This window comes from Eubalaena glacialis, chromosome 6 (genome assembly GCF_028564815.1).
Source record: "Eubalaena glacialis isolate mEubGla1 chromosome 6, mEubGla1.1.hap2.+ XY, whole genome shotgun sequence".
Lineage (NCBI taxonomy): Eukaryota > Metazoa > Chordata > Mammalia > Artiodactyla > Balaenidae > Eubalaena > Eubalaena glacialis.
In genome coordinates, this window is record NC_083721.1 from 119,895,462 (window position 1) to 119,910,293 (window position 14,832).

At 36.7% G+C, this 14,832-nt stretch overlaps 1 protein-coding gene across 4 annotated transcripts in view; it reads left to right on the forward strand.

Moving 5' to 3' along the window:
* HLTF (helicase like transcription factor) overlaps positions 1 to 14,832 on the forward strand; it is a 74,327-nt gene that overhangs the window by 5,951 nt on the left and 53,544 nt on the right. For all 4 annotated transcript variants that reach the window (XM_061193558.1, XM_061193559.1, XM_061193557.1 and 1 more), the window contains exons 3-7: positions 10,138 to 10,304; positions 11,519 to 11,652; positions 12,204 to 12,301; positions 14,242 to 14,316; positions 14,474 to 14,665. In XM_061193558.1, the coding sequence (XP_061049541.1) occupies positions 10,138 to 10,304; positions 11,519 to 11,652; positions 12,204 to 12,301; positions 14,242 to 14,316; positions 14,474 to 14,665 (666 nt within the window). The remainder of the gene's footprint in view (positions 1 to 10,137; positions 10,305 to 11,518; positions 11,653 to 12,203; positions 12,302 to 14,241; positions 14,317 to 14,473; positions 14,666 to 14,832) is intronic.

A 14,832-nucleotide genomic window follows, 5' to 3' on the forward strand; every position in this document is an offset into this window, starting at 1 on the left:
AGCAGCTTTTCCTGTGCTTCTTGGACATGTGTATGTCTTCTTTGGAGAAATGTCTATTAAGGTCTTCTGCCCATTTTTGGATTGGGTTGTTTGTTTCTTTAATATTGAGCTGCATGAGTTGTTTTTATATTTTGGAGATTAATCCTTTGTCCGTTGATTCCTTTGCAAATATTTTCTCCCATTCTGAGGGTTGTCTTTTCGTCTTGTTTATGGTTTCCTTTGCTTTGTAAAGGCTTTTAAGTTTCATTAGGTCCCATTTATTTATTTTTGTTTTTATGTCTGTTACTCTAGGAGGTGGATCAAAAAAGATCTTGTTGTGATTTATGTCAAAGAATGTTCTTCCTATGTTTTCCTCTAAGAGTTTTATAGTGTCCGGTCTTACATTTACGTCTAGAACCGATTTTGAGTTTATTTTTGTGTATGGTGTCAGGGAGTGTTCTAATTTCATTCTTTTACATGTAGCTGTCCAGTTTTCCCAGCACCACTTATTGAAGAGACTGTCTTTTCTCCATTGTATATCCTTGCCTCCTTTGTCATAGATTAGTTGACCATAGGTGTGTGGGTTTACCTCTGGGCTTTCTATCTTGTTCCGTTGATCTATGTTTCTGTTTTTGTGCCAGTACCATATTGTCTTGATTACGGTAGCTTTATATTATAGTCTGAAGTCAGGGAGTCTGATTCCTCCAGCTCGGTTTTTTCCCTCAAGACTGCTTTGGCTATTCGGGGTCTTTTGTGTCTCCATACAAATTTTAAGATTTTTTGTTCTAGTTCCGTAAAAAATGCCATTGGTAATTTGATAGGGATTGCATTGAATCTGTAGATTGCTTTCAGTAGTATAGTCATTTTCACAATGTTGATTTTTCCAGTCCAAGAACATGGTATATCTCTCCATCTGTTGGTATTATCTTTAATTTCTTTCATCAGTGTCTTATAGTTGTCTGCATACAGGTCTTTTTCTCCCTAGGTAGGTTTATACCTAGGTATTTTATTCTTTCTGTTGCATTGGTAAATGGGAGTGTTTCCTTAATTTCTCTTTCAGATTTTTCATCATTAGCGTATAGGAATGCAAGAGATTTCTGTGCATTAATCTTGTATCCTGCAACTTTACCAAATTCATTGATTAACTCTAGTAGTTTTCTGGTGGCATTTTTAGGATTCTCTATGTATAGTAACATGTCATCTGCAAACAGAGACAGTTTTACTTCTTCTTTTCCAATTTGTATTCCTTTTATTTCTTTTTCTTCTCTGACTGCCGTGGCTAGGACTTCCAAAACTATGTTGAATAATAGTGGTGAGAGTGGACATCCTTGTCTTGTTCCTGATCTTAGAGGAAATGCTTTCAGTTTTTCACCATTGAGAATGATGTTTGCTGTGGGTTTGTCGTATATGGCCTTTATTATGTTGAGGTAGGTTCCCTCTATGCCCACTTTCTGGAGAGTTTTTATCATAAATGGGTGTTGAATTTTGTCAAAAGCTTTTTCTGCATCTATTGAGATGATCATATGGTTTTTATTCTTCACTTTGTTAATATGGTGTATCACATTGATTGATTTGCGTATATTGAAGAATCCTTGCATCCCTGGGATAAATCCCACTTGATCATGGTGTATGATCCTTTTAATGTGTTGTTGGATTCTGTTTGCTAGTATTTTGTTGAGGATTTTTTGCATCTATATTCATGAGTGATATTGGTCTGTAATTTTCTTTTTTTGTAGTATCGTTGTCTGGTTTTGGTATCAGGGTGATGGTGGCCTCATAGAATGAGTTTGGGAGTGTTCCTTCCTCTGCAATTTTTTAGAAGAGTTTGAGAAGGATGGGTATTAGCTCTTCTCTAAATGTTTGATAGAATTCACCTGTGAAGCCATCTGGTCCTGGACTTTTGTTTGTTGGAAGATTTTTAATCACAGTTTCAATTTCATTACTTGTGATTGGTCTGTTCATATTTTCTATTTCTTCCTGGTTCAGTCTTGGAAGGTTATACCTTTCTAAGAATTTGTCCATTTCTTCCAGGTTGTCCAATTTATTGGCATAGAGTTGCTTGTAGTTGTCTCTTAGGATGCTTTGTATTTCTGCGGTGCCTGTTTTAACTTCTCCTTTTTCATTTCTAATTTTATTGATTTGAGTCCTCTCTCTCTCTTTCTTGATGAGTCTGGCTAATAGTTTATCAATTTTGTTTATCTCTCAGAGAACCAGCTTTTAGTTTTATTGATCTTTGCTATTGTTTTCTTTGTTTCTATTTCATTTATTTCTGCTCTGATCTTTATGATTTCTTTCCTTCTGCTAACTTTGGGTTTTGTTTGTTCTTCTTTCTCTAGTTCCTTTAGGTGTAAGGTTAGATTGTATATTTGAGATTTTTTTTTCTTTCTTGAGGTAGGCTTGTATAGCTGTAAACTTCCCTCTTAGAACTGCTTTTGGTGCATCCCTTAGGTTTTGGATCATCGTGTTTTCATTGTCATTTGTCTCTAGGTATTTTTTGATTTCCTCTTTGATTTCTTCAGTAGTCTCTTGGTTATTTAGTGACGTATTGGTTAGCTTCCATGTGTTTGTGTTTTTTACGTTTTTTTCCCTGTAATTGATTTCTAATCTCATAGCGTTGTGGTCAGAAAAGATGCTTGATATGATTTCAGTTTTCTTAAATTTACTGAGGCTTGATTTGTGACCCAAGATGTGATCTATCCTGGAGAATGTTCCATGCGCACTTGAGAAGAAAGTGTAATCTGCTGTTTTTGGATGGAATGTCCTATAAATATCAATTAAATCTATCTGGTCTATTGTGTCATTTAAAGCTTCTGTTTCCTTATTTATTTTCATTTTGGATGATCTGTCCACTGGTGTAAGTGAGGTGTTAAAGTCCCCCACTATTATTGTGTTACAGTCGATTTCCTGTTTTAGAGCTGTTAGCAGTTGCCTTATGTATTGAGGTGCTCCTATGTTGGGTGCATATATATTTATAATTGTTATATCTTCTTCTTGGATTGATCCCTTGATCATTATGTAGTGTCCTTCATTGTCTCTTGTAGCATTCTTTATTTTAAAGTCTATTTGATATGAGTATTGCTACTCCAGCTTTCTTTTGATTTCTATTTGCATGGAATATCTTTTTCCATCTCCATCCCCTCACTTTCAGTCTGTGTGTGTCCCTAGGTCTGAAGTGGGTCTCTTGTAGACAACATGTATATGGGTCTTGTTTTTGTATCTGTTCAGCAAGCCTGAATGTCTTTTGGTTGGAGCATTTAATCCATTCACATTTAAGGTAATTATCGATATGTATGTTCCTATGACCATTTTCTTAATTGTTCTTGTTTTTGTAGGGTAACTGGGTTTGTTTTTGTAAGTCCTTTTCTTCTCTTGTGTTTTCTGCCTAGAGAAGTTCCTTTAGCATTTGTTGTAGAGCTGGTTTGGTGGTGCTGAATTCTCTTAGCTTTTGCTTGTCTGTAAAGCTTTTGATTCCTCCATCGAATCTGAATGAGATCCTTCCAGGGTAGAGTAATCTTGGTTGTAGGTTCTTCCCTTTCATCACTTTAAGTATATCATGCCACTCCCTTCTGGCTTGTAGAGTTTCTGCTGAGAAATCAGCTGTTAACCTTATGGGAGTTCCCTTGTATGTTATTTGTCATTTTTCCCTTGCTGCTTTCAATAATTTTTCTTTGTCTTTAATTTTTTCCAATTTGATTACTCTGTGTCTCAGCGTGTTTCTCCTTGGGTTTATCCTGTATGGGACTCGCTGCGCTTCCTGGACTTGGGTGGCTATTTCCTTTCCCATGTTAGGGAAGTTTTCGACTATAATCTCTTCAAATATTTTCTCTGGTCTCCTTTCTCTCTCTCTTCTCCTTCTGGGACCCCTATAATGCGAATGTTGTTGCGTTTAATGTTGTCCCAGAGGTCTCTTAGGCTGTCTTCATTTCTTTCCATTCTTTTTTCTTTAGTCTGTTCCGCAGCAGTGAATTCCACCCTTCTGTCTTCCAGGTCACTTATCCATTCTTCTGCCTCAGTTATTCTGCTATTGATTCCTTCTAGTGTAGTTTTCATTTCAGTTATTTTATTGTTCATCTCTGTTTGTTTGTTCTTTAATTCTTGTAGGTCTTTGTTAAACATTTCTTGCATCTTCTCGATCTTTGCCTCCATTCTTTTTCTGAGGTCCTGGATCATCTTCACTATCATTATTCTGAATTCTTTTTCTGGAAGGTTGCCTATCTCCACTTCATTTACTTGTTTTTCTGGGGTTTTATCTTGTTCCTTCATCTGGTATATAGCCCTCTGCCTTTTCATCTTTCTGTGAATGTGGTTTTTGTTCCACAGGCTGCAGGATTGTAGTTCTTCTTGCTTCTGCTGTCTGCCCTCTGGTGGATGAGGCTATCTAAGAGGCTTGATGGGAGGGACTGGTGGTGGGTAGAGCTGACTGTTGCTTTGGTGGGCAGAGCTCAGTAAAACTTTAATCCACTTGACTGTTGATGGGTGGGGCTGGGTTCCCTCCCTGTTGGTCGTTTGGCCTGAGGCAGCCAAACACTGGAGCCTACCTGGGCTCTTTGGTGGGGCTAATGACAGACTCTGGGAGGGCTCACGCCAAGGAGTACTTCCCAGAACTTCTGCTGCCAGTGTCCTTGTTCCCACAGTGAGCCACGGACACCCCCCGCCTCTGCAGGAGACCCTCCAACGCTAGCAGGTAGGTCTTGTTCAGTCTCCCCTGGGGTCACTGCTCCTTCCCCTGGGTCCCGATGTGCACACTACTTTGTGTGTTCCCTCCAAGAGTGGAGTCTCTGTTTCGCCTAGTCCTGTCGAAGTCCTGCTATCAAATCCCACTAGGCTTCAAAGTCTGATTCTCTAAGAATTCCTCCTCCCATTGCTGGACCCCCTGTTTGGGAAGCCTGACGGGGGGCTCAGAACCTTCACTCCAGTGGGTGGACTTCTGTGGTATAAGTGTTCTCCAGTCTGTGAGTCACCCACCCAGCAGTTATGGGATTTGATTTTACTGTGATTGCGCCCCTCCTACCATCTCCTTGTGGCTTCTCCTTTGTCTTTGGATGTGGGGTGTCTTTTTTGGTGAGTTCCAGTGTCTTCCTCTTGATGATTGTCCAGCAGCTAGTTGTGATTCTGGTGTTCTCACAAGAGGGAGTGAGAGCACGTCCTTCTACTCCGCCATCTTGGTTCCTCCCAGAACAACAATCTATCATCTTTCTTTGGTCATTGATTTCTCTTTTACATTCTGTTATCCTGTTTTCCTTAGGTCCATTTTATTTTATTTTATTTTATTTTTGGATTCTTGATTCGAACACTTAATTTTAATTTTAATAATAAAAGATTTTAATCTTTTAAACGTTCTTCAAAGTACGACATAGGCTGTATCTCCTATGATTTGTTATATAGTATAGGCATTATTCATTTTTAACTTTTTAAAAATGTTTTCAATTTGCTTATGTTTACATTTTTTATTTCTTGACCCATGAAAATCTTTATTTTATAATAAAGTAGATTATTTCTTTTCCATTCTATTCTAAAAGTATTGTTATAATTAGTCCTATTTCTGTCTTTTTGTTGTCATCTTAATCTTGTTTTACTAATATATCCTTTTTTGTCGTGTGCTTGGATCATGTTTTCTTTGTTTTTATAGTCTCCACATTTTGCCCTACTTTTTTTGGTTATATATTTTCTGGAATTTGCATATCTGGTTTAAAGAAGATCATGCTATAAGCATTGGCATGGGGGAGATGGTCTAGTAGAGAACAGAGCTATGCCTCATAGGATATCTTCAAAGAGGAATTATTAGAGAGAAATATTAGAATTATTAGAGAGGAATATTTGTCTGAATCTGGTTGGTCAGGCTGTAGTCTCTTGAGTCAGTAAACAGATGCTGGGAGAGGTTTAAAGCAGCTTTCCTGTGTATTTTTCAGGCAGTTAAAAAAATTTAGGTAATTCACGTACCATAAAATTTATTATTTTTAAGTGTACAATTCAGTGGTTTTTAGATATTCACAAGGTTGTAAAACCATCCGCACTGTCTGATTCCAAAACATTTTCATCATTCCCAAAACCCTGTACCCATTAGTAATCACTCCATATTACTCTCTCCCCTTAGCCCATGGCATCCATCAATTTATGTTCTGTTTCTATGGATTTACTTACTCTAGACATTTCATGTAAATGGAATCATACAATATGTGGCCCTTGGGACTGGCCTTCATTTCCGCCTTCTTTTGTGTTAAATATTTCCTAGTGTACCATAGTAGTTCCCTGGTTGTTTCTTTATTATATATTTTGAGTTGTTTTCTTAGTAGTTGCCCTTGGGAATTACTAACATCTTAATTCATAAGAATCTAGTTTGGATTTATGGCAACTTAATTTCAATTGTTTATAAAAACCTTGCTTTGAGAGAGTTCCGTTGTCTTCCTTCCTACTCCTTTATGCTGTTATCATACAAATTCTTTATATACATTGTATGTTCATCAATACAGGTTTATAATGATTATGTCCTTTTAAATCAGATAGGAGGGAAAAGTTACAACCAAAAAATTTCATACTCTCTTTTATATTTACCTGTGTAATTACCTTTACCTGTGCTTTTTATTTCTTCATGTAGATTCAAGTTACTGTCTAGTGCCTTTGATTTCAGCCTGAAGGTCTTCTTTTAATATTTCTTGTAGAGTAGGTCAGCTAGTGATTGATTCTGTCAGTTTTTGTTTATCTGGGAATTTCTTAATTTCTTCTTTATTTTTGAAGGATAGTTTTGCCAGTTACAGAATTCTTGGTTGAATTTTTTTCTTTTAGCACTTTGAGAAGTTGTCCCACTGTATTCTGGTCTCCGTGGTTTCTGGTGAAAAATCAGATGTTAATCTTATTGAGGATCCCCTCTATGTAATGAGTTGTTTCTCTTAGTTGCTTTCGGTGTTCTTTCCACAGTTTGATTTTGATGTGTCTGGGTTTGAATGTCTTTGAATATTTTTTACTTGGAGTTTGTTGAGCTTCTTAAATATGTAGATTAATGTTTTTTCATCGAATTTGGGAAGTTTTTGGCTATTATTTTTTCAAATATTCTCTCTACCTCTTTTTCTCCTCTCCTTCTGAGACTCTCATCATGTGTGTGTTGGTATGCTTGCTGTTATCCCGCAGGATGTGTTCATCTTTCTTCATTCTTTTTTCTTTCTGTTCCTCAAACTATAACTGTTCCTCAGACGTTATAGTCTCAGTTGACCTGTCATCAACTTCATTGATTCTTTCTTCTACCTGCTCATATCTGCTGTTTGAGCCTCTCTAGTGAATCTTAGACTTTAGTTAACTATGTAAATTTTGACTCCAGAATTTCTATTTGGCGAGACATAGTTCTCATGCTTTCCTTTAGTTCTGCAGACATGGTTTGCTGTAGATCTTTGAACGTATTTAAAATTAAAACTTAAGTTTTTTTCTAGTAGGTCAAGCATTTGTGCTTCCTTATGGGTAGATGATTGATAGCTTTATTCCTTTGTGTGAGCTGTACTTTCTCGTTTCTTTGCATGTCTCTCTTGTTGTTGAAAAGTAGACGTTTTAAATAATATAGCAACTCTAAATCATATGATCCTGCAATCCCACTCCTGGGCATATATCCAGAGAAAACTGTAATTCAAAAAGATCTATGCACACCAATGTTCATTGCAGCACTATTTACAATAGCCAAGACATGGAAGCAACGTAAGTGTCCATCAACAGATGGATGGATAAAGAAGATGTGGTATATCTATACAATGGAATATTACTCAGCCATAGAAAAGAATGAGATAATGCCCTTTGCAGCAACATGGATGGACCTAAAGATTATCATACTAAGTGAAGTAAGCCAGACAGAGAAAGACAAATATCGTATGATATCACTTATATGTGGAACCTAAAAAAAATGATACAAATGAACTTATTTACAAAACAGAAATAGATCCACAGACATAGAAAACAAACTTATGGTTACCAAAGGGGAAATGGGGGGATGGATAACCAAGAAGGACCTACTGTATAGAACAGGAAACTATACGCAATATTTTGTAATAGCCTATAAGTGAAAAGAATCTGAAAAAGAATAGATTTTATATATATCTATAAATTATATGTGTATATATGTATATGTGTATGTATTTATATACATGTATAACTGAATCACTGTGTTGTACACCTGAAACTAACACAATAGTATAAATCAACTATACTTCAACTAAAAAATACTATATGTGATGATGAATGTGAACTAAAAATAATAATTTGGCAGCTCTAGAAATCAGATTCTTCCTTCTCCCCTGGATGGGTTGTTGCTGATTTTGGTTATTGTTGTTTGTTTAGTAACTTTTGCTAAATTAACCCTGTGAAAGTCTTTGTTGTGTCTGGCCACTGATATCTGTATTTGGTTACCTTAGTGGTCAGCTAATGATTGAACTAGAACCAGTAAATTTCCCGGTCTTTACTGAGAGGATCTGTGTGCATTTGGGGCACTCCTTCAACACTCAGCCTGGCAGTTGACAGCTCTGCCTTAGCCTTTATTTCCTGCCTGTTCAGAGCTTCAAGTTTAGCCAGAGGTGAGAGCTTAGGACCTTCTCAGGTCTTTCCTGAACATATTCACAGCCCTGGGCATGCATACAGCCCTGTGCTTGCATTTTGCCTTCTAGATTTCCAGGAATATATTGGAGCTTTGAACATCTTATTCTCCGCTTTTTCCTTTTAAGCCCTTTGGTTATTGTTTTGTTTGCCCTAGCTGTTACCCACTGCCTGTAAAATTGTTTTTGACAAACACCCACCGAAGGGAGAACGTTTTATGTACTGAGTAAGCTCAGAGGTCAAATAGAAACAGCTTTGAAAGTGGGGGTCTTCTAGGGAACCACCATACAGGTCAAATATTGACAATTCTATAGGAATAAATCTTTGAAAGATTCTGCTCCAGTGTGCTCACTCTGGTAACTGCTAGGCTGTACTAGGAAGTGCAGCAGGTTGTTATTTTTAAAGGCTATCGTGTAACTGAGAGCTGGAGATGAGACTAGGGCACTGATATTCAGCTGTTTTCTTGAATTAAGACTCCCCAGGTTTCTACAACCCTTTGGTTAGTTTCCAGAGTTCTGAAAAAGTTGATTCAAACAGCTTTTGCCAGTTTTTTCATTGCTTTTATGGAAGAGAGAATTTTTGGAAGTCCTTACTCTTCTATTTTCAATTATGTCACCCTCAGGCAATTTTTAATTAAGTGGAATCAGATAATGGCATGAGTTGAAGGCTGGATGTATTTTCTTATTCCAGTTCCATTCTGACTTATAAATAATGCCTTTTAACCCTTTGAGATTCTGGAGAATTTAGGCTTAGGAGCTGGCCTGCCTGGATTCAGATCCTAGCTCTGCTACTTATTAACTTTATGACCTTGGGCAAGTTACTTAACTTTTCTGTGCTTTAGTGTCTTCATCTGTAAAATGGAGATAATGATAACACCTACCAAAAGGGTTGTGACAGCTTTAAAAGTCAGTCTAGGGCTTCCCTGGTGGCGCAGTGGTTGGAAGTCTGCCTGCCCGTGCAGGGGACACGGGTTCGAGCCCTGGTCTGGGGGGATCCCACATGCCGCGGAGCGGCTGGGCCCGTGGGCCACAGCTACTGAGCCTGCGCGTCTGGAGCCTGTGCTCCGCAGCGGGAGAGGCCGCGACCGTGAGAGGCCCGCGCACCGCGATGAAGGGTGGCCCCCGCTCGCCGCAGCTGGAGAGGGTCCTCGCACAGAAACAAAGACCCCACACAGCCAAAAATAAATAAATAAATAAATTTATTAAAAAAAAAAAAGTCAGTCTATGTAATGTACTTAGAACAATGTGTGGCACATAGTAAGCACTCAAGAGATTACCTGTTTTCGAAGTTATAATGTTGAATAATTTTAGATAATGTGCATCTGTTAGTTTTGATTGTATCTTTTATATATCAAGGATTTGTTAACTTCCAATGAATGTAAATTAGGAAAATATTGTAAAAGAATTATTATAAAATATGTTCTTTAATATTTCTATAGAAATATGAGTCCAAGAAAATGTGCATTTCTTATATGTGGTGTTATTCAGTAAGCATTAAAAAATGAATGGAAATCCCAGATAAAGTATGATGAAGAAAGGTATCATTATATGTTTATTATTTATAATAATATCTGTTTATTATTTTTATTAGGTTAATAATAATGAAATGGTTGCATTACAACGAGAGCCCGATAACCCTTATGATAAGAATGCAATTAAAGTAAACAATGTGAATGGAAATCAGGTCGGCCATATAAAGAAAGATCTTGCAGCTGCCTTGGCCTATATCATGGACAACAAATTGGCTCAAGTTGAAGGGTAATGCACTTTTGGAGTTCAGTTTTAATAATTGTGAGTTGTAGTGATCTTTGAATGTAGGGGTGTGTAAAGTTGCCCTGACAACTTTTGTCGCTATACCTTTAGTATGCATTCAGTAAATGTTTTAATTCTTCTTTCATCTGCCTGCACTACCCCAGCCATCAAATAGCTATTCCCTCACTTTCCTGGTAAATTATTACCATGGAGAAAAATAGACTTTGGTTCAAATATTAGAAAGTCCACACCATCTTTTAAGAAAAAAGCCTTTTTAAAAAGCCTTTTAGTGCATTGATTTGAGAAGTTTGGAAGTGTTTGTTTAAATCAGGTTGTAAGCTGATAGCCTGTGATCAGATGTAGATGTGTTTGGTTTTGCCTACACAGAGTTTAATTTTTTTTTCAGTTATTTCCGATATTCGAATATGTGGACATTCTACATTTTATGCATATTAATTTTTCCCTAATTATAAAAAAATTATTTATAAATATTTCTCTTGATAAATGGAAGATCTGGTAATGCAGGATACTCATTTCCACAAGACATCATTTGATTGGAGATAAGTAGCAGCTGTTGCATTATCTAGGCATATACCTTCTTAGTTCTACTACCTGTTCTTTTTTTAAAACTCCCAGTCTCTTTGGTTACATTTTCTCTTTTATGCGTTTGTGTCTGTGACCTCAATTTTAGTATAGGTTGTTTAGGATATTAAAAGGTGAGTTTGGAAGATAAATACTTAGCAGTGTCTTCTCACTTGTTTACTTGTTTTCTCCTTTCTCAGTTCATCAAGTTTTTCAGATATTGAGAGTAAACTTTCAGTGAATCCTGGATCAGAAATAGTTCTTGGAAATCCTTCCCCATTCTCCCAGAATGGGTTGCTACACTCAGTGGTTCTGTTAGTGGAAGCTCTGCCTTCTGAATTAAACTGCTATTTTACTTATCTTATGATCTTCGTAATAGGCTAACTATGTATTTAAACACTTTTATCTCACCTGAGTTTCTTCTGGAATTCTGGTCCTAAAAACTGCCTTTTCTTCTCATTATTGTTGGTCCTAGTCCGTGTCCTTTTTCTTTCTAGTCTGCTCAGTTAGTTCCTTTCTATTTTACTTGCATGCAGAATTTGAATGTGGCAGTTATTTAACAAGATTTTTAATGAGACTTAAATGTAAAAAAAAAACACTTCTAATTTCTCATTTTTTTTCCTTCTTAATTATAATAGGGTAGTTCCTTTTGGTGCAAACAATGCTTTTACCATGCCTTTGCATATGACTTTTTGGGGAAAAGAAGAAAATAGAAAAGCAGTTTTAGATCAGTTGAAGAAACATGGATTTAAATTGGGTCCTGCACCAAAAAGTAAGTTCAGGGTTTAACCTACTATTATTCTGATATTGTTAAGATGCTGGAATTGTAAAACATTTATTCTCTTAAGTAATACCTTGAGTTTGGGTGGCTAAATTAATTAGTGCTGAAGGCTCCAAGTTCTTTTTTTAGTAATCTTTTTAAGGAAATCCTTGAATTTTTTTTCTCTTTATTTTGAAATAACTATAGATTCATAGGAGGTTGCACACATACACAGAAAAATGTACAAGGAGGTCCCTCCCCTAACTTCCCCCAGTGATAATATCTGGAAATCCCTGATTTTAAATATTCTCTTTAATAAGTTACAGACAAACACAATCTCCCAATAGAGAATGAAAAAGAATGTTTTTTAAAAGTTTGTTTAAATAATGTGGAATTCTTTTAATGTATTTTTTGAATAACCTAGCAGATTTAGTTTTAAAATTTTTAAAACACATATTAAGGGAATTTTTAATTCAGCTTATTAGACAAGCTTTAAAAGCTATTTACTAAAAGATAATTTATTTCATTTGGTGATTTTATTCTTTTCATTTTGTAAATTATAGCTTTAGGATTCAGTTTGGAAAGTGGTTGGGGCTCTGGAAGAGCGGGACCAAGCTATAGTATGCCAGTTCATGCTGCAGTACAGATGACAACTGAACAGGTGCACTTCTCTTATTTCATAACTAAAAGTGAATAGTGAATTTTAAATGCTGAAGGTCGATGTTTAAAAATATAAGATAAATATGCATCTGCTAGTATTAGTGATCTTTATATTGTTATGGAACATGTAGAATAAATAAAATATATTGCAAATATTTATGTAGAAAGAAAGCAGTGATAAGGAATATATCCACATACATGCATTCATATATACATTGAAACACACACCTTGCTGTATACACCTGTGATGTTTTACTCTGTTTTGATGTTTTTGTATTATTTGAAATTTTTAAAATAGCCATAATTTTTAAAAAGTTGAAGCTTGAAACTTACTCCTTTCAGGAAGGTTGCAAATGCAGTGCTAAAAAAACTAGTTCCGGGGGCTTCCCTGGTGGCGCAGTGGTTGAGAATCTGCCTGCCAATGCAGGGAACACGGGTTCGAGCCCTGGTCTGGGAAGATCCCACATGCCGCGGAGCAACTAGGCCCGTGAGCCACAACTACTGAGCCTGCGCGTTTGGAGCCTGTGCTGCGCAACAAGAGAGGCCCACGCACCACGATGAAGAGTGGCCCCCGCTTGCCGCAACTAGAGAAAGCCCTCGCACAGAAACGAAGACCCAACACAGCCAAAAATAAATAAATTAATTAATTAAAAAACAAAAAACTAGTTCCGAATCTCTGGCCTTAGTCTGTTTCTTACTTTGTCTGCTTTGTGATCCAGGATACTGTTATGCTGGGTTAGTTTGGGGAAAAAAGAGTATAAAGTAAATTAATGCAGATCAATCTTACCAATTACATCAAAATTTTTTTTGTCTCTACTCATCAGTGTTAGCCTTTTTATATTCTAATTGTAGTTACTGTATTTTCCCTGCTCATTGCTAGAAGGGCTTGAGCCTGTGTCTGTCATTCTTTTTTTTTTTTTAATTAACTTATTTTATTTTTGGCTGCGTTGGGTCTTCGTTGTTGCGCGCAGGCTTGCTCTAGTTGAGGCAAGCGGGGGCTAGTCTTCGATGCGGTGCGCAGGCTTCTCATTGCAGTGGCTTCCCTTTGTTGTGGAGCGCGGGCTCCAGGCACGCGGGCTCAGTAGTCGTGGTTTGCGGGCTCTAGAGCACAGTCTCAGTATCTGTGGCACAAAGGCCCAGCTGCTCCATGGCGTGTGGTATCCTCCCGGACCAGGGCTTGAACCCATGTCCCCTGCATTGGCAGGCAGATTCTTAACAACTGCGCCACCAGGGAAGCTCTTGAGCTTGTGTCTGGTGGGTAAACCCCAGATTACCTCTCCTCACTTTTTAGATTTGGCCTGATTTCTTCTGGGCTGCTGCTATGTATTTATTTGCTAATTTACAGAAGTAATTATAACATATATATGTTACTGTACGATTGGACTAGATCAATTTAAAGAACCAACTAAAGATTAGCATAAGATTGAAATTATCCTAATATTTTGTAACACATAGCAAATTTCTGATTGCAGTAATAATCAATGAAATGTCATTTACTCGAAAAAGTCAAATATACTTGGTAGGATCTGTCAAAATGGTTTGAATACAGCTAATAGAATCACAGAATTTCAATAGCAGAAGGAACCTTAGAGACACTCTAAATCTAGTTCATCCCATTTGTTTTGCAGTAATAAGATACAGGGCCATATAGGTTAAGTGTCTTGCCCAAAGTTATAGAAAGGTTTTTTTGTGACAGAGCTGTGACTGAAACCCAGGACTTAAAACTCTATCCTGTATTCTTTCAACTGTAACAGTTACCTAAAGGATCTATTTATTCTGCCATTATTGAGCAGTGTAGTATCTCAAAGAATTAGTTTATTTTATGTACCTTTTGGTATTCGACTCTTTTAGTTAATTAAATGACCTGAAATCTCTGAATTAAGTGCAATTATTATTTTAATTGGTTTGTTTCATAATGTTTCTTGTTGCTATTTGTTGTAGCTTAAGACAGAGTTTGACAAATTGTTTGAAGATTTAAAGGAAGATGATAAAACTCAGGAAATGGAACCAGCTGAGGTACTGAGCCAGTATTTTCTATTTAAACTATTTGGAATTTTAAAATACGGTATTAATCTATACATCTTTCATCACAAGATCAACTTTTCCAGATTCTGCGTGGGGTAAAAGAAAGGGCTTATTGTATTTCTGTTTATGACATTTCTTTTATTTATAGGCTATTGAAACACCATTGCTTCCACATCAAAAACAAGCTCTAGCGTGGATGGTTTCACGGGAAAACAGTAAAGAACTTCCACCATTCTGGGAACAGCGAAGTGACTTATACTATAACACAATAACAAATTTTTCTGAAAAGGACCGACCAGAAAATGTTCATGGAGGAATTTTAGCTGATGATATGGGTTTGGTAATTATATTTTTCCTTGAGTTAATAACATTTTATTTTGTAACTAAGATTTTATATGAAGTAATTTTGAAGTAGATAGAGATGGGAATATGTTGGTGCCAGTTTGGGACTAGATATCACTGTGAGTGTAGAACATAATTTTTCCTGTGGTTTTCACTTAAAATAAT